The 20,309-nt window shown below is 44.1% G+C and overlaps 1 protein-coding gene across 1 annotated transcript in view; it reads right to left on the minus strand.

Moving 5' to 3' along the window:
- Window positions 1-20,309, minus strand: part of LOC138249000 (extracellular calcium-sensing receptor-like) — a 224,551-nt gene that overhangs the window by 24,715 nt on the left and 179,527 nt on the right. The window contains exon 5 of the mRNA XM_069203055.1: window positions 5,424-5,547. Coding sequence (XP_069059156.1) covers window positions 5,424-5,547 — 124 coding nt within the window. The remainder of the gene's footprint in view (window positions 1-5,423; window positions 5,548-20,309) is intronic.

Consider the following 20,309-nt stretch of genomic DNA (forward strand, 5'->3'; position numbering starts at 1 on the left):
ATAAATTCAAGAAAACTTAACATTCGAAGGAATGCTGAAGTGGTCCAAAGAAGGCCAAGGAAGAGAAATCAAAAAAGGTTTGCCATACTTTAAAGGTGCACTGTATGTTCCGACTGTGGAGCTGCAAGAAAAAATTCTTCAGGCTTATCATGACGATCAATTGGCTGGACACAAAGGAATTCAAAAGACTCAAAATCTGATACAACGAGAATTTTGGTAGCCAAAAATGAAAACTCAGATAAGACAATATGTGTCAACTTGTCACAAATGTCAAAGAGGGAAATCAAATAGAACAGCTTCGGAAGGTCTGTTAAGACCTTTGCCCACTGCACCCCATGCCTGGCATACTGTTACTATGGATCTTATAGTGGACCTCCCTAGTAGCCAAGGTTTTAACACTATCCTAGTTTTTGTAGACACTTTCACTAAAATGGCACATTTTATTCCTTTGAAATTAATCCAATGAGCCCCACAGGTTGCACAGTTGTTTACACAACACATAGTACGCGTCCATGGTATCCCAAAAATTCTAGTTTCAGACAGGGGGTCCCAATTTGTTTCTCGCTTTTGGAAGGCCTTTAGTAAAAGATTAGGAATTGATTCTCGTTACTCTACCAGTTACCATCCTGAAACCGATGGGCAAACAGAGAGAGTGAATAAAGAGTTAGAACAGTATTTAAGACTCAATTTATTTGATAAAGAGAAGGAATGGCCCGAGTTAATGTGGGCAGCTGAATTTGCTTACAATAATGCTGTTCATTCCACCACTGGGTTCACCCCCTTTTATCTGAACCATGGTAGACATCCTAATGTAATGTTGGGTAAAGAAGATAATTCAGTGCCTGCAGTAGAAGAGATGGTGAGGGATTTGCAGACCACGTTAGTTAGGGCTAGAAAAAACATCATTCAAGCAAAAGACTCATATAAGACTCAGGCTGATAGAAAAAGAAGAGAGAGCCCCATTTATTCGAAAGGAGACAAAGTTTGGTTATCCCCTCGTCATTTACGTCTCAAAGGAAATCGCAAATTTCAGCCACGATTTATAGGCCCATTCAAAGTTGACAAGATGATCAATCCAGTGGCAGTTAAACTGCAGTTGCCAGCTCATCTAAAGATACATCCTGTTTTCCATGTATCCTTGTTAAAGAACAGTCCTCCAAATTTACGTCAAAACTCCCCTCCAATTCCTATCCAGATTAGCTCTGCAGAAGAGTATGAGGTCAATCAAATCTTAGATTCCAAAATCCGTAATGGCCAGCTTTATTATCTAATTGATTGGAAAGGTTATGGTCCAGAGGAACGATCCTGGGAGCCGCACGAGTATGTACATGCTTCAAGATTAGTGAGAAACTTTCATAGAACCTACCCAAGCAAACCTAAATTGGAGAACTGTTCCTTGAGGGGGAGTACTGTCATGACCACACAAACTTGCCAAGTCAAATCAAAGAAGTGCATGAGAAAAGCAAAGAGATATCCTCAGTGGAGACAGCAAAGCCCAAACTGGAAGAAGGTTTGCAGAGTAATCTTGCGCTTATTTCAAAGGAAGAATCAAGAAGAGAAGATCCAAGATGACCGCTGTGAGTCCTGAAGGTTAGTTACAGTTCTAGTCTTGCAATCGGTTGGTTGCTAGGTTACAAGCTCTCCAGCTGGAAGCCTTGCACTTCAACTGAGGTCTGACAGGAATCAGCTGTGTGGAGAGAGCGCGCTTCAGAACAGAAACTCCTGTGAGGTAAAATTACATTTGAAAATTATATTACAGAAAACGGATAAATATTGTCAACGTTTATTCGAAGAGTTTGATAGTAGACCGTTCCCATGGAAGTCGGCAAGGCTATAGAGTTAATGTATGAATTAACCTTATGTTTACAAGGTTCTTGTTTAAGATATTAAAGTCAATGAAAAAACTAACTTTAAAAGAGCAAGTATCTACAAATGTCAAGGTTATAAACGAAGGCCAATTTTAAAGGAGAAACGAACTGTTAACAAATAAGCATTTACAAATTCAATGGTGATAAACCAAAATAGAGTTTAAAAGAGAAACAAACTTAAATAAACAAGCATTTACAACTACAAGTTATCGACAGATGTTGAAGTAAGGAAGGAGAAACTAACTGTAATAAACAAGCATTTACAAATACAAGTTATCAACAAATGTCGAAGTAAGAAAGGAGAAACTAACTTTAATAAACAAGCATTTACAAATACAAGTATTAACAGAAGTCACAATAAGACAGGAGAAATTAAATAACATCAGCTGATTTGAAGAACGCATTATCACCAACTATATATATATATATATATATATAGCAACACAAAACCAATCTCTAACAAAGGTTGAGAAGTTCTTCCAGAATCAGTAATAAGCATTTTTTTTAAGAAGAGCTATCATTTATAGAGAGAAGCAAGGCTACAGAGAACTCAGGGTGAGTGAAGAAATAATAGAATTAAAGAGAATTAAGTGTTGAGAGTAGAAAGTGAAAAACTGATGTTGTATGTCCCTAGTAATTGCGACTGTGACTCTTGCAGGTGCTGTATCCAATCTTAGATGTGAAGAGGCAGACTGAGTACTGGAGTTCATCATCTCTGTGGCAGTCTCTCTACCATCCCATTCCCCTTTCCCCCTCCGGGGTACTCAGCACGAAGGATTAATATTCGTTGTGAGTAGCTCGGGTCGGGACTGAGGAGTTATCTTCTGCTTCTGAGGAAATCGAATTGAAGTATCCTGACACAAGGCTACAGTCTGGTACATTGCCGGTCAACGTGGTAGAAGTTTAGTCTCCAGTATTCGTAGAAAATACACATCCTTAGAACATCTGCGTGTTAGTTATAAAAACACTTCCTAGTCCTAGTACATGTCAGAGGGAGATTCCGGCCAGGAACCTACAACTAGATGCTGACTGCCCCGTTGCAGATGCTGATGCAGATCACAGGCCTTTGTTCAGGTATGAGGGTTGATGTCCTCCCGGGGGAACCTGAAAGGCAGGCTTAGAGCTTCACATGCTGTGCTCGAAATATAACTTAGGGAGAACATAACCTAGTGGCACTATGATAGCTTTATTCTTGTGCTTCACTCTCATCGTTACTATTTTAATCCTACTGTGTTGTGTAGTTCTGCTTATTGCAGCTCACGCTTTGCTATCTAAAATGCAGTCATTTTATTAAACCAATATTTAAAACTTAAACTGCCTTTGTCATTTCTATGTGAGACCGTACTGTGAATGAGAGAACCGGTTGGGGCCTGAGTGACCACGACTTCCCTGGGAAGTGCTAAGATGTCATGCACTCGGCTGCCCAATTGTCTCTTCCCTTTGGGAGAGATGAGGCACTGCTAGTTAGCCGGAGCAAAACCTGGATTTAGAGTGACAAGGGTCCTTCACCGTGGGTCAGACTTAGTCCCCCACACTGTGAACGATCTTGCCGCTGAAAATCCAGTAGTCTCATTAAGATAATGAGAGCCTATGCAACATGTGAACCGTCTCAAACTATACTTTAAACGGACTGAATTGTCCATGCTCCTAGCAAATGATGATGGGGTGGAGAAAGAGAGTGAGCCTCTTTCTGATCTCCTGTCTGCTGGAGAGAAAGATGGGTCTGTGGAGGGAGTGAACCTCTCGCCCTCCCTGACCTCAGAACAACAGAAGGACTGTCGCCAGGTATTTGGTCAGTTTACCTCTCTGTTCTCCCTGATCCCAGGGGTCACACACTTGTGTACACATGATGTGGACACTAGGGACAGTCCACCCATTAAACAGAAGGTTTACAGGGTGACTGATAAGGACAGGGCTAGCATCAAAGATGAGGTATTTAATATGTTAAACCTACAGGTGTTTGAGTTTTCTAGCGGTCTTTGGGCCAGCCCTGTGGTCTTCGGCCCAAAGGCTGCTGCTCCTGGTGCCACCCCAGAACCCCGATTCTGTGTGGCGACCGGGGTCTCAATGCGGTCACTAAAACTGACATGCACCCCATTCCCTGAGCTGATGAGCTCATCAATCGGTTGGGAGCTGCCTAATAGATCAGCACATTTGATTTGACGTCTGGGTTTTGGCAGATTGCCTTAACTGAGGTGGCCAAGGATAGGTCAGCATTTTCTACCCCAGATGGACACTTCCAGTTTAAAGTGATGCCATTTGGGATGAAAAATGCCCCTGCCACATTCTAGAGGTTGGTCAACCAGGTGTTGACTGGGCTGGATGACTTCAGCGCAGCATACGTGGATGACATTGCAGTGTTAAGCTTTTGATGCACCACCCACCTCACAGCTGATAAACGATGCGCCGCCGGCCTCGTGGCTAAAATCGGTGTTCCACCTGCATCGCAGCTGGAAGATCGACGCAACGCGGCTGGAGAAACGACGTGCAACACCCTCAACGGCTGCTGTTAACGACGCAAGCCCCCACGTAGTGCGATTTACTGACACCATGCGACCAGATTTCAACGCAACATCGCTGGGCACAGAAAATCAATACAAAGCCTGCCAGGACCTGAGGTACCCATCCGGATCGACGCATCGTTCTCTTGCAGGAGAGAAGATACAACGCACGGCGACCCGACCTGGGGAGGAATGACGCACTTTCTTGCTGTCGGGTGAGTAATCAGCACATCGCTGACATTTTTCGACGCACTCTCGCCCGTGTGGCTTTATTTTGATGCTACCCAGGTGCTTTTGTGAAATAACAGAGTTCTCACTGTTTTCTAGGGATTAAGACTCTTATTCTTTTAAAAATTCATAACTTGACTTGTGTATGTCGGAGTTTTGTCGTTTTGGTCTTGTGTTGTTTAGATAAATATTACCTATTTTTCTAAGCCCGTGTTGTGTCATTTCGTAGCATTTTCACTGAGTTACTGTGTGTATTGTTAAAAATATATTACATATTACTTCTAAAGTTAAGCCTGACTGCTCGTGCCAAACTACAAAGGGGTTGAACGGGAGTTAACTGAGGGTGATTCTCCTTTACCCTGACTAGAGTGAGGGTCCTTGCTTGGACAGGGGGTATCCTGACTGCCAACCAAAGACCCCATTTCTAACATTTATCAAATGGGATTTATTTCCCTTTGGAGAAGGCTCTTCCTCAACACCCAAACCAGATTCCTTCCCATTGCTTTACTTTCCTGGAGTAAATCTCCTATCATTTCCAGGGTGGAGGAGGTTTTATCGGAGTTGGGAATACACAAATGTGTAGAAACCACACCTTACAGCACACACTTCCCCTCCCTATGAGTAGGATTTACTATTACAAATTTGATCACTCTCATGGCAGAGTGACTGCATTTACACATGCCATGCATTCCAGTGTACATTCCTGGCAATCCTAACTGTGCATTCTTTCACATTAAACGCATGTCTATGGCAGAAAATAAAAATACCTAATTGTGTCTAAACCTACTTGTGAAATTTGTGTGCATTTTTTTAAATCAACCCTGACCTGTGCTGTTGCTGACCTCTCCTTGTGAACAGGGAACACAGTCAAAGCAGCAGACAGGCTCCCCCTCTCTGCCGGCCTGTCTGCACCCGGGAGGACAACTCTCACTGCAGACAGAGCGAGGAACCTGTGGGCACATAAAAACAAAGTATCAATGAAAGACAGAGCGCGGAACCTCTGAGAGGGGCAAAAATAATCTATTAATGGAAAACAGGGCGCAGAACCTGTGGGAGGAGCAAAAAGAATCTATTAATGGAAAACAGCACGGAACCTGTGGGAGGAGCTAAAATAATTTATTAATGGAAAACAGAGCACAGAACCTGTAGGAGGAGCAAAAAGGATCTACTAATGGAAGACAGAGCAGGGAACCTGTGAGATGAGCAAAAAGAAACCATTAATGGACGACAGAACGCAGAACTTGCAGGAGGAAAAAAAGGAAACTATTAATGGAAAACAGAGTGCGGAATCTGTGGATGAAGCAAAAAGAATCTATTAATATAAAACAGCCTGTGGGAGGAGCAAAAATAAACTACTAATGGGAGAAGGCGAAACCTGCAGGGGGAGCAAAAAGAAACAACTGATGGAAGACAGAGTGCATAACCTGCGAAACGAGCAAAAAGAAAGTATTAATGGAAGAGAAAGTGAGGAACCAGTGGAAGGAGCAAAAAGACACTATTAATGAATAACAAAGTGCAGAGCTTGCTGGAGAAGCAAAAATAAATTATTAATGGAAGACAGTGTGGAGAACCTGCAGGAGGAGCAAAAAGAAACTATTAACGACAGCAGAGTCCAGCATGGCCGATAGTGTCTACATTAGAGTCCAGTACGACCAACAGTGCCCACAACAGAGTCCAGTATGTCTGACAGTCCTTACAGCCCAGTCAGTATGGCGTACATTGCTTACAGTAGAGTCCAGTATGGCTGACTGTTAGAAATGGGGTCTTTAGTTGGCAGTCAGGTTAACCTCTATCCAAGCAAGGACCCTCACTCTAATCAGGGCAAAGGAGAACCACACCTAGTTACCCCCCCACTAACCCTCTTGGTAGATTTGCACGAGCAGGCAGGTTTAACTCAGAAGCAATGTGTAAAGTATTTGTAACAACACACACAATAATACAGTGAAAACACTACTAAATGGACACCACACCAGTTTAGAAAAATAGGCAATATTTAACTAAATCAAACAAGACTAAAACGACAAAAATCAAACATACACAAGTTAAAATATGAATTTTCAAAGAATAAGAGTCTTACTCAATAGAAACAATAGAAACAATGATTTTGCACAAAGCACCTGTTTAGCGTCAAAAATAAAGCTGCATGGACGAGCATGTGTTGTAAAAGGCAGGGATGCGTCCATTCCTTCCTCGCAAGGGAGGCCGTGCATCATTTCTTCTCTGGTCGGGTCGGCGATTTGTCGTTTTTCTCCCTCGCAAGAGAGCTATGCATCGATTTCTGGAAGGCGCACCTTGGATCTGTGCAAAGTCAGGTTGACTTTGACACCCGGGGATGATGAGTGGAAAATCTGGTCACACAGTGTTAGAAAACCACGCTGCGTGGGGTTTGTGTCGTTATCAGCAGCCACAAGCAGGGGTTGCATGTTGTTTCTCCAGCCATGCTGTGTCGATCTCCCAGCCACGATGCAGGTGGAGAATCGTTTTCAGCAGCACGTGGCATGTTGTTTATGAGCCACGTTGCAGATGGTGCGTCAGAAATGTTCCCGCAAGGAATTCTGTGCTTGGATTTTCATCTCTTGTTCTGCCAACTTCACCTTTCAAGGGCCCAGGGACTAGATAGGACACACTTGGTAGGGCAGGAGTCTCAGCACCGAAACCATATGTTAGTAGAGGAAGGCTTTGATGGCCCTGAGACTTCAAAACAGGAGGCAAGCTCAGTTCAAACCCTTGGAGATTCTTCACAAGCAAGAATATACCACAAAGTCCAGTCTTTGTCCCCTTTCACAGGCAGAAGCAGCAACTGCAGCACTTCTTCTCAGCTCTTCTCCTTGGCAGAGGTTCCTCTTGGTTCCACAAGTGATCTTGAAGAAATCTAAAGTCTGGGGTTTTGAGTTCAATACTTATACCCCTTTCTGCCTTTGAAGTAGGTAAACTTAAAAGGAATGTCTCTGTTGTTCACCTGATCCTGCCTTGCCCAGGCCTGGCCCCAGACACACTCCAGGGGGTCGGAGACTGCATTGTGTGAGGGCAGGCACAGCCCATTCAGGTGTAAGTGACCACTCCTCCCTCCACTCTACCTCAGATGGCCCATGAGGACATGCAGGCTATACCCCAGCTCCCTTTGTGTCACTGTCTAAAGGGAATTCACCAACAGCCCAACTATCAAATTGACCCAGACAGGGGATCCACAAACAGGCAGAGCCACAGAATGGTTTAAGCAAGAAAATGCCTACTTTCTAAAAGTGGCATTTTTCAACACACAACCTAAAACAACCTTTACCAAAAGATGTATTTTTAAATTGTGAGTTCAGAGACAACAAACACACATCTCTATCTGCTCTCAAAGAGAAACAGCACTTAAAAGATATTTAAAGGCATCCCCCATATTAACCTATTTTGGTGTTATTTCACTGCTAGGACATATAAAACACATCAGTACATGTCCCACCTTTAACATACATTGCACCCTGCCCATGGGGCTACCTAGGGCCTACCTTAGGTGTGCCTTACATGTATAAAAAGGGAATGTTTGGGCCTGGCAAGTGGGTACACTTGCCAGGTCGAATTAGCAGTTTGAAACTGCATACACAGACACTGCAGTGGCAGGTCTGAGTCATGTTTACAGGGCTACTCATGTGAATGGCACAACCAGTGCTGCAGGCCCACTAGTAGCATTTGATTTATAGGCCCTGGGCACCTCTACTACACTTTACTAGGGACTTAATAGTAATTCAAATATGCCAATCATGGAAAAGCCAATTACACACACAATTTACACAGGGAGCACTTGCACTTTAGCACTTGTCCGCAGTGGTAAAGTGCCCAGAGTATCAGAAATAGCAAAACCAGAGTCCAGCACACAGTCAAAACGTGGGAATCAGAGGGAAAAAACACAGGGGAGACCACTTCAAGGATGTCAGGTCTAACACTTGGCCACTCGTACATATCAAGAACAAAGCAGTGGGCGGATGTGAGGAGGGACTACCAGGGACTGTGGCTGTGTAACGTGGAAGTAGTGTGGCTGGGCTGGCCCGGCATGAGATGGAATTAATTGCTCCCAATGTTGAAAGGCACGCTGGCCAAACAAAGCATATCTGACGCAGTAGTCGTATACCTCAGAGGGAATGACTTTGCCTGCCTAGGCAGGAAGGATCTTCTAGGAGCCATGGCCTCAGGACTTACGGCATCAGCAAGATTCCTGCGCCCAACAGAATTAGTATAGTCAGAGATCATAGCTAGAGCAGATTGGAGAGGGGGCAGGGATTATGGGGTGGTAGAGGGATCTAAGAGAAAACTGAAATTGTCCAATCTTTCCAGGGCAAATGGGTGGGGCTTCATATGGCACAGGCTCATTAACTTAAGGACACCAGGGTATCACTTGACCAATGGGGTGCACTTAACAGGGGTGGGATTGGATATGTTCCTGCTTAAAATAGTGAAGGAGTTGCAACTACTCGGTTTCTCTTAGGTCACAGGAAAGGGGGTACTGCCCGCGGTCGGGGAACCACAAACAGCATGGCAGGGGAGACAATCAGTCAGCCCATAAAAGCAGAGTAAAACAAGAGGAAGAATCACTCTCCAGTGCATTTGGGATGCCTAACGGCAGGGCCATGAAGAGTACTACAATGACCAGCTAAAGGGACAGCAGCAGGCGGGCACGGCATGGTACATGCAGCCAGGGTAAAGCCAGAGAGCATCCGAAGGGACTTGGAAGCAAGGGAAGCCTGGCAGCCGACATACGCTGAAACCCAAGTGGATCATGATACATAAGAGGCTGTGCAACTTAACAGATGAACTGCAGACCAAGCAGAAGGATGGGACTGATAATTAGGTAGGCAAAGAAATGGCTGAACAACATGGGTCATAGGCATGACCATTTGTGTGGTGTGTTATGCACTGTGTGATGATATTGTATTGTATAATAAACTGCAGTTGTTATAACTTGCAGTAATGTCTCTGGTGTTTGTGTACAAGGGAGTGCAGAAAGCATTCAGCAGCTGGGAGCACCTGGTTTCCTGCTCGTCTGGGAGCGGTTAGAACACGGGCTGGAAAGTCAGAGCTAGACCCAATGGGGGACAGTAATCTAACGGCTCCTGGTGAGGTAGAAGGAAAAGCCTGGGACCAGGACGGAGCTGGGATTGGATGGCATCCTTTGAAAAGGGTACAATAAACTTAGTACCCTGTTCCATAAATAAAGAACATCGATACACACAGGGCTAGAGATAGTCAGTAGTTAAGGAGAGCCCTCACACACCCAATAGGATGTCAAGCTTCATCACTGGGCAATCTCCTCGTCAGACCGGCACTGCAATGCCTGATGGGCCACCCCTATTACGGTGGTGATACTTAACCGGAGATCAGCTGCCAAATTTGGTTCGACCTAGGATGAATACTGACTGTCGGAATATGTAGGAGAGAAGGAAAAAGTTAAAATTGGCTCAGAACCATAAGCATCGCATTTAATAAGTCAGGGATAGGTTTAGGCCAAGATTAAAAGAGAACAAGAGGGAGAGTGCTGATGGGAATAATGTTCCACTGCACTCCACACAAGGGAAATAGGTAGTGCGTAAAATCCTAGAAAAATGGGGTCAACATGTTTCGCGTCTAAGGGGTCGTTGTGTTCCCGTGATGCTTCTTCAGGACCGTTGCTACTACTTCTCCTATACTAATGTGAAAAAATAAGTGCTGGATGGTCACTTACTTAATGAAGACTGCCCGTCATAGTCAGTTGGTCAGCCAGTCTCCCTGCGTAGAAGTGAGAACAGAAAGGTTCATTAGTGAAGGAATTAGAGTGCATGGTGAGAAAAGAGTGGTCAAACAATTTAAAAAAACAGTCCCAGGCGTGGCACGTAAGCTTGTGAACTATTTGCTGAACAGGAAGTCTTTAAACTGTTTAGGAAAGCTGGTAAATAAGTTAGAGTCTAGATTCCTGGGAAGACGCAGTTCTTGATGTTAGGTACACAGTCTGAGAAGGACAACTTCAAGAAGCATTGCTGAAGCTGGAATTTTGCTTCGTAATCTTTCCAAGTTGATGGTTGTCACCAGAGAACTTAGGTTTACTGATCAGTTTGTGTTGTTGATGTGAATGTATAAGATTATGAACTATACTGGTGAATTGAGCGTGGACCTTCCCTCCACAGGCAGCCAGCTCAAGCTGCTTAACACAGGGTGATGTGGTGTGAGTGGTCAGCCCCTCATGCCAAAAAGGCTCTCATCAGGGCTAGATTCATTTTGGGTTTATCTGATAAGATTGTGTGGCAGGTTGCATCATTGAAGACAGTACATTATGCAGGGTTGAGGCCAGTCAAGGTACATCAGAGGGAGAAGACTCTTCCAGGTACAACTGTGCATGTTGGTGATAAGGTGTGGAGGGATCTTTTAAGGTCTCAGCCATAATCTTTTCAATACTAATTTACTTAGGGGAATGGTTGGTTTTGCATTTATTTGCTTAACAATATGTTTATGGACCCAGAAATTATTGTGAACAATCAAGTAATATCTGTACTAAAATGAACACATTGTATTTATTAATTAAATCAACTATGATAGCAATAAAGATTTTTCAAATAGCTAAATTGTATTCTGGATTCGAAAGAGGTACCTCATAAATTTTTTGTTATTTTTAGTGCACAAATGGTGAATGGTAGGATAACCCTCACCCTACAGAGAACCTTTTATGCTAAACAGGTACTCACTATCCTGATATTTTTTAAGAAAAACATCTCATGATCAGGCCTTTGTGTCTTCAGTGGGAACAGTTTTCACACCTAATTCAGGTCTATTCAACTGCTGGATGGTAATTGGAGGCTCATGCAAAGGAAGAAGCAGAGGCAAGGAAAAGGTAGGTTTCTAAAGTACCTTTTTATTAATATTTATAAGAAATAAAATGTCACCATTAAATCGGGCTTCTGCTTAATATTAAAAGGAGTACTTGGATTATGATCCTAGCTGTTTTCTAACTGAAGATAGCATTATTTAACATTGCTTCTCCATTTTTCTCTATGTAACTGCCAGCCTTGCTGCAATGAAACTAAGTTTTGGAGCCTAGTCACTGTAAGGACATTATCCTACCTTGGAATACACCCTGCCGTATAGTGTATAAGACCTACATAGTGATAACATTATTATTCAGAAGGATTTTTTTGTCTGTCAAAACGGTGAATTTTGACAGGTCGAATGTAGGTTTAAAAAGCTGTAGTTGTCAGTCTACACACAAGGAGAGCCTGAAGTCACTTATTTATTTATTTTACTTTAGTTAGAGAGTTTTATAAAGTGCAGACATGACCAATAAGTATCAGAGAGCTGTTCATCATATCCCGTAAAACTCCTACACATAAGAAAACTTTATGTAAAGTATCATAGTAACATATCCTGTCAAACATCATACACATATAATAAGCTTCAAGTTGAAGACCATAGCACCTCTTCTCTATACATGGCAGGACGTGCTTCTTGATGTAGCTGAGTCTGTTCCAGCAGGAGCCCCTCTGCTGAGTAGAGTTTTGTGCCTAAAACTTGATCTAAGAATCTATTTGTGAAATCCTTTTGACCTCTTTCTTGAAGGTGGCTGTAGAAGGGTTCAACCTGATCTCCAAAGGTAGAGAGTTTCAGATTCATGGTGCAGATCCAAAAAAGGTATGCGTGTAGGTGTTATTTTTCCTGAATCTTAGAGGTTTAAGAATGAGGGTGTTTGTGCTACATAAGAAGCAGCTGCCCTCTGATATTGTGTGCTTTTTTTAGGTACCTCGGTGTCTCTTGATGAAGTGCTTTGTGTGTCAGGCAAGGTATTGTCAGTTGGATCCTGGCTTCTAATGAGAGCCAATGCAGAGACTTCAGAGAGGGAGTGATGTAGTTGAATTGCCTTTTTCCTGTTATTAATCTCACAGCAACATTGAGTGTAGCCTTTAGTGGTGCAGTGGTGCTTTTGGCAAGCCCGCTAAGGGTTCAGATCTGTAAACTAATCTTCACACTACCAAGGATTGTACTGTGATTTTAAAGTCTTATGGCAGTTCAAAAGGTTTCTCCTTCTAAAGGAGGTTGAGTTGGTTAAATGCAATTTGAGTGGATCCATTTGATGTGAGCTTGCATTTTCAGGTATCTATATAGAGTTATCTCACAGGACTTTGTAGTTTCTGCAGAGATCACAGTGCAGTTGAGGGCATCAAGGTGGGTCTACCATGCTTGTAATGGGGTGAGCAGTGAGAAGGGGAGAACAGTATGAATTCTGTGTTCGTAGCATTCAATTTAAGGTGATTATGTACCAGCCAGGTTTTGGTTTTCCAGAGAACGTTGTTAAGTCTAGTGATGTCTGCGGTGGAGGATATTTTTAACTATAGATGCAAGTCATCTGTGTACATAGTGTGAGCTAGGTTTGCCTGTTTGAAGATCTCCATTAATGGTTTCATGTAAAGATTGAAAAGTGTGGGAGATCTGGTAGATCCTTGAGGTACTCCCATCTAGATGGGGTGGCGATTTAATAATGAGGTTCCCAGTTTTTTTCGTTTTGAGCAAACGTGGATGAACAAGTTTAACAATGTGAGACTGTTGCTTCATAGCCACATTCTCTGTTTGAGTATCTCCATAAGACAATCATGATTGACTGTGTCGAGCATGGATGATAGGTCCGGTAAGATGAGAAGGCAGTGGCCTGGTGTCCTGAGTGCATCATCCTTGATGAACCGTATGGTCGATTCTGTGCTGTGACCTGTTCTGAAGCCCAATTTGGAAGTCATGTTTATACTGCCACTATAGTGGATAGCAGAAGAGGTGCCACAGTCCACTACCGAATGTTGACTTACAGGCTCTGGGCACAGCTTGTTCACAATACACTAGTTAAATATAGCAATTAGGAGTATATCAATTCAACCATATTTATAAGGGGGAGCACTGGCACTTTACCATTGGTTAGCATGGGAAAATTGAATAACGTTTGTGATAACCAGTGGTTATCATAACACAGATTAAATGTGAATGCACATGTGAGTAATATATTACAGTCTGAAACCTAAGTCATCTTGCGTACGATTCTTAGAGAGACCGAATAATTCATTGTTTATTTGAGTGTCAGTCTTAGAAGCTGGATAACTCATTATTGTAAAAAAGACTAACATCTGTTTTGTGAACATTGTCACACATTTATTCTTTGGCCTTGATGATGCGCCGTAGGTAGTTGCAAAACATGTTTTAGCCCATCTTCGTATATGACATAAACTTAATTTGTGAACAAAAATATTTCTAATAAAGTAATTAACACAACTGAGGGATTTCAGAAATTTCCAGTGTGGTACCTATAAAAAAGAAGAGACCTCAAACTCTGTATGTTTGTATTTCGTAGAAGGTTGTTGCAGAAGGGAAGACACAACCATATTTCATGTCATCGGAACTAGCTGATCTAAGGAGCCTCCACTCCCCTCATTCAGTTGATTACTCTGTCAGTTATTATGGTATAGGATGGTACCCTAACATCTACAAGAGGGAGTGCTGCCCTGACTGGGCCTATTGAAAGAGCCAGTTGTTCATTTAGTTTTTCAGAATTCTAGGCCTGAACTGGCATCTCTAATCTGCAAGAAGAATTAATTCCAGGCTTTACGAGTCAGGCACGAGAAAGCACAGCTGCTGGCTATGACCCTTCGGATGAAAGCTGATGCAGCTGTACAGTTATGCAGGTTCTTGGTTGTGCAGCGCTTGTATGTATATGTTGGTTTGAAGAGGGCGCATTTATGACTGGGGAGCCAATGGAGGTTTTTGAGGTGTGTGGATACGTGTTGGTGGGAGTGTTAATTCAGTGTGAGCCTGGCCACTGCATTCTTGAGAGCCTGGATTCTCTCAGTGAACTGGGCATGGATGCTGATGTAAAGTGTATTTCCATAGTCCAGCTTGGAGGTGATCCGGGCTTGGATGATGTTTTGACTGGTGTTGAGCAGAAACCATCTGAATATTTTTGGGAGGAGCTTGAGGGTGTGAAAACAAGAGACAGTGGTCAAGTTAGCCCAGCTGCTCATCGAGATTTGATTGTAGATCATAATCCATAGGTTCGTAGCTTGGCTCAATGGGATTGGTATTGGTCCTTATTCTTGGGGCCACCAGGCCAAGTACCAGAGTGAGGTTTTTTTTCCTGAAAAGTACCACATCTATCTTGTTTGAGTTGAGCTTCAGGTAGTTCATCTTCATCCAGTGTGTGACTTCTGACATGCAGTCGTTGAACCTCAATTGGGTGCTGGAGGTGTCCTTGGAGAGGTTGAGCTGGAATATGACATGACGTTGAGTCAGCGGACCTGGATGATGTTGGCAAGGGGGGGGCATGTAGATACTGAAGAGCATGACGCTGAGAGATGGAGCCTTGGAGGATGTCACAGATCAGGTTAGATGCAGTGGAGGTGTATGGGGCCAGGCTGACAACCTGCGGCATGTGATGAAGGAGCTGATACATCAAAGTTCAGTTCCACTTATTACAGTGTCTTGGAGGTGCTGAATACGGAATGGGATGGAGATGGTCTAGAAGGCAGCAGAGAGACAGAGAAAGATGAGAGCAGTGGTGTCGCCTTTGCCCATGATGAGGCAATGTTGTCAGTGACAGTGTTAAAGGCAGTGCTCTGATTTGGTCTGAATTCAGATTGGGAAGAGTCTAGGAAGTAGTTGAGGTGGTCGGCCAGTAGCTTATTGATAAATATCCAAGGACTTTTATTCTGTAGGGTAACAAAGAGATCGGTCTGTAGATCACCAATGTCTACAGGCCTGCTGAATGTTATTCCATACAATGGGATGGTGGCATGTTTCCAAGTGTCTGGGAAGGTGGTGGTGGTGGTGAGAGTCATTGAGTATTGGAGAGAGGGTGGTACAGATGGGTGCAAGCCCTTTGGTGAAGGTGGAGTGCTCCCCAGTGAATAGAGAGCATGGTAGTAGCAGTTTACGAAGAGGTGATGGTGGACTAACAGGAAAGGGTGGTTTTTGGTGCATTCTCGTCCTCAGTTTGGAGAGCTGCAAGGGTGGAGATGTCTGCTTGGTGCATGGAGTTGTTGTATATTGTGCTAATCTTGTTGTAGAAGTAGTTAGTGAGCAGGTAGCAAAGTTCCTAAGTGGAGGTGACAACGGGGAAGGTGAATTCCTTTAGTAAAGATAAAATATTGTTAGAGTTGTTGGTGCTAACTTCAATCTGTTCAGTCAGGGCTGAGGTTTTGGTGCATCTGATTTACTGGTGATAGCGCCATAGACTTATCTGTAGGTTTGTTTGTTGTTGTCATTGTAGGAAAGTAGCCTCTTTCTAGCTTGGTTACCCCCACTTTTGGCTTGTTTGTCAGTGTGTTTGACTCTGTCTACTGGGATCCTGCTAATCAGGACCCCAGTAGTTATGCTCTCTCCCTTAAATTATGGTTCTTGCATACTGTTAACCCAGTATTTCACTCACAATTGGCATACTGGTGCCCCCTTATAAGTCCCTAGTATATGGTACTTAGGTACCAAGGGCATTGGGGTTCCAGGGGATCCCTCGGGCTGCAGCATTTATTTTGCCACCCACAGGGAGCCCATGCAAAAGCTTCTATAGGACTGCCATTGTAGCCAATGTGAAATGGTGCATGCATCCTTTCACTGCTATTTACACTGCACCAAGTCACTTATAAGTGACCCATGTGTCAGGCCTTCCAACCCTGAAGGCTGGGTGCAGAGTACCAGTGTGTGAGGGCACCCCTGCACTAGCAGAAGTGCTCCCACATTGTCTAGAACCATTTTCCCAGACTTTGTGAGTGTGGGGACTCCATTTTATGCATGCACTATACATAGGTCACTACCTAGGTACTACTTCACAATGGTAACTCTGAATATGGCCATGTTTGGTATCAAACATGTTGGAATCACACCCTAAGGCTTTTGCAAGCATTAGTTGTATGATTCCATGCACTCTGGGGGCTCATTAGAGGACCCACAGTACTGCCATTACAGCCTTCTGAGGTTTTCCAGAAAGCCCCAGCTGCTGCCTCCTCACAGACAGGTATCTGCCCCCCTGTTGCTTGAGCAGCTCAAGCCCAGGAAGGCAGAACAAAGAATTTACTTTGGGAGAGGGATGTTACACCTTCTCCCCTGGGAAATAAGTGATACATGCATGGGAGGGGAAGCCTCCCAGAGCCTCTGAAAATGCTTGCAAAGGCATAGATGGTACCCTCCTTGCATACTCCAGTCTACACCGGTTCATGGACCACCAGTCCCTGATCTGGCATGAAACCGAACAAAGGAAAGGGAAGTGATCACTCCCCTGTCCATCACCACCCCAAGGGTGCTGGTTAGAGCTCGCCCGGAGCGTCCCTGGGTTTTGCCATCTTGGATTCCAAGGTGGTAGGGAACTCTGAGAGCATCTGAGTGGCCAGTGCCAACAGGTGATGTCAGAGCTCTCCTCTGATAGGTGCTTACCTGTGTAGCTGACCAATCCCCTTTCAGGGCTATTTAGGGTCGCTCCTCTGGGAATTTCCTCAGATTCAGGTTGCAAGACTCCAACAAGAATCCTCTGCATCCTTTACTTCATCTTCTTACCGAAGAAACTGCATCTGGACCCTCCAGGAACTCTACAACTGCAACAAAGAAGCAAAGACGACTTCTGCAACATTCTATCTTCAGCTCCTGCCATCAACTGCAACTATTTCCTGGTCGTGCATCCTCAGAGGAAAGCCAGTCTTCAGTCTGCGCCAGAAGAATGAAGGAATATCCCTTGAAGTGAAGGAGTCACTTCGCTGCTTCAGCAGGCAACCCTCTGCAGCAACAACCAGTGGCTTGGGTTCCCTCTCCTGAAGAGGTGCTTGGATCCAGCAACACAGGTGGTGGACTGAAGTGGCCTGCTGTCCAACTTTGGTGGAGGGAAGAGCTTGCCTCCCCACGCAAGACAGTACTCCTGTGCTCCACATGTTTTGCAGTTGCCAAAGCTTGTTGGCATCTTTCCACAAAGTTATTTGTGCACCGTGCAGCTCCAGCCCCCAGAGCTCCTTCCTGTGACGTTCAGCCTCCTGCCTGGTTCTCCGGTGGTGTGGGATCCCTTTGTGTAGTGCTGTGTGGGCCTCCTTTTGCACCTTCTTTGTCCCCGTGCTGTGGGACTCCTGTGCATGCTGCCTGGTCTTCTGAGGGCTCTCTGAGCTGCTGAGAGCACCCTTTGTCTCCCCCTCCTGCGTAGAGGCCACCGGGTCCCTCCTGGTCCAGGGCAGCGCCATTTTCCGCTCACTGCAAGCTTTGCGTGTGCCAAAGGCTTGCTGGCTGAATCCAGCGTGCAAACCAGACTGCAATCATCCATCATCTGGCCCAACCAGAAACCTGCATCCGTCTTCTTGGGTGCAGTACTGATTGTTATTCTTCACTGGTGGTTCTTCTTTTGCACCTTCATCCAGGTTAACAGAGGCTCCTATTCTCCTTGGACTCTTCAGTGCTTCTTGGACTTGGTCCCCTTCTTCCACAGGTCTGCAGGTCCAGGAATCCATCGTTGGTGCCTTGCAGTCTCTTCTGGTTCGTACAGAATCTTCTATCACGTGTTCTTGTGTGTTCTAAGAAAGTTAATGTGATTTACTCCTGCTTTGCTGGGCTCTATGGTAGGTTCTATTACTTCCCTTTGGTGTTTTTTAATACTCCCAGTGCCCCTCTACACACCACACTTGCCTAGGTGGGAAGCCGACTTTCGCATTCCACAGTTTTAATAAATGGTTTGTGTTCCCTCTAGGCCCTTTTATAACTATTGTGATTTTCACTATTTACACTGTTTTCTAGCTGTTTAGCTATTAGTACAGTCTACTGTATATTACTTACCTCCTAGCGGAGTACAGTCTCTAAGGTATTTTTGGCATTTGTGTTACCAAAGGAAAGTACATTTATTTTTGTAACACTGAGTATTTTGTTTCATGTGTGTGAGTACTGTGTGACTACAATGGTAATGCATGATCTTTGCATGTCTCCTAGTTAGGCCTTGGCTGCTCATCCACACTACCACTAGAGAGCCTGGCTTCTAGACACTGACTACATTTCACTAATAAGGGATAGCTGGACCTGGTATAAGGTGTAAGTACCTTAGGTATCCACTACAAACCAGGCCAGCCTCCTACAGTCATTGTTGGTGTGTTGACACAGATGTTCCAGCTGTTTGAAATGCCATTTGGAGAGTCATAGGACATCTACATACCATCCTGCTGTGATCTGGTCTATGAAGTGGTGTTGATTTGGTTGGGTCCATGGTTTCCACACCGGAGGTGATCCAGTTGTTGAATTTCGCAATGGATTGGAGAGGTTACCGTGGTGCATCGGTCAATAGGTTTGGACTTCTGTGCCCAGGTTTCCTCAGAGATAGTGTTCCAGTTACATCAGGTGGTCCTTCTAGGTGCCGTTCCTCATTGGTGGGTCAGGTGAAGGTGGAATCAGATGAGGTTGTGGTCGGTCCAGGTGAATGCATGAGACTATTTTATACCTTAAAAGTGTATTTAATGACCACACTGCTACATCTAAATCTTAATCTGCTAGAAATATTCTACAGAGAAAGCCATCCTTTCTTACTACTTTTTCCCAAGGTCTTAAAGTAATACATAGTATTTGTGCGTGCAGCTATGGTAAATAGAGTTAGTGAATGCCTAGTTTTACATGTGTTGGTGTGTTAAGTCAAGGCCTTTTGGCTTTGGTAATCCTCTGTATCGTTTATGTGGTGCTGGGGTAGATGATTGAGGCTGTGCTTGTTTTGTGTTTTATTACATACATTATTATATATGGGATAAAAATTCCAGCGATAAGTGAGAAGGATATTGTAAGTCATTGAGGCGTTCTGCGACCCTATAGAGCAGAGGTCTTCAAACTGGGGGGCCTCAAGTGATCCCAGGGGGGTGCCGGGCTCTGGCCAAAAGAAGCATTATACAGATAACAGGGCTCTGTTTTAAGGAGAAGAATATTATTGCATTTTGTAAACGGTAACAGTACATAACTGCAAAGTTTAAATAAGTCTAGACATATTAAATCATTGCCATCTTTACAAAATAATTGTAAAAAATTCTGAGGGGGGGGCAAGGATTTTTATTTTTTAACTGGGCGGGCGCGGCATTACAGAGTTTGGAGACCAATGCTTTAGAGGAACAAGGGCAAAGGCCGGTTTCTTTTATAAGCTAATTGGACTCTGACATAACTTTCATTATCCTTTTAATGCAGGACAAATGGTATATTATTCTGATCATCCCCCTTTCTATAAACCGCTTACATTACTGGGGGCATATTTATACTTTTTGGTGCAAAACTGCAGTAACGCAGTTTTGCATCAAAAGGTTTGACACCGGCTTGCACCATTCCTGAGCGCCAGCCAGGCACCATATTTATGGAATGGTGCAAGCCAGTGCAAAGGGTGGGCTAGCGTAAAAAAATTACATTCGCTGGGTGGGGATGGCGGTATGGGAGAAAGAGGTTTTGCACCAAAAAATTACATTAGGCTGGTTAGAGTAAAAACAAATGACTCTAACCAGTTTAGCATAATTTTCTGAAGCAAAAACATCCGTACCACATGACTCCTGTCTTACAAAAGACAGGAGTCATGACCACCACCCCAGTGGCCAGCACAGGGGGCTAGTTTCCCCTGAGCATGGCCATTGCACCCAGTGCCATGTATGGGGGTCTATTTCAGGGGCCCCAATGGCACTTTAAAAAATACTTCCCTGTACTTACCTATACTTACCTGAAATGGGGCCCCCCATCCTCTGCTGTCCCTCTAGTGTGG

Source organism: Pleurodeles waltl, chromosome 8, assembly GCF_031143425.1.
Source record: "Pleurodeles waltl isolate 20211129_DDA chromosome 8, aPleWal1.hap1.20221129, whole genome shotgun sequence".
Lineage (NCBI taxonomy): Eukaryota > Metazoa > Chordata > Amphibia > Caudata > Salamandridae > Pleurodeles > Pleurodeles waltl.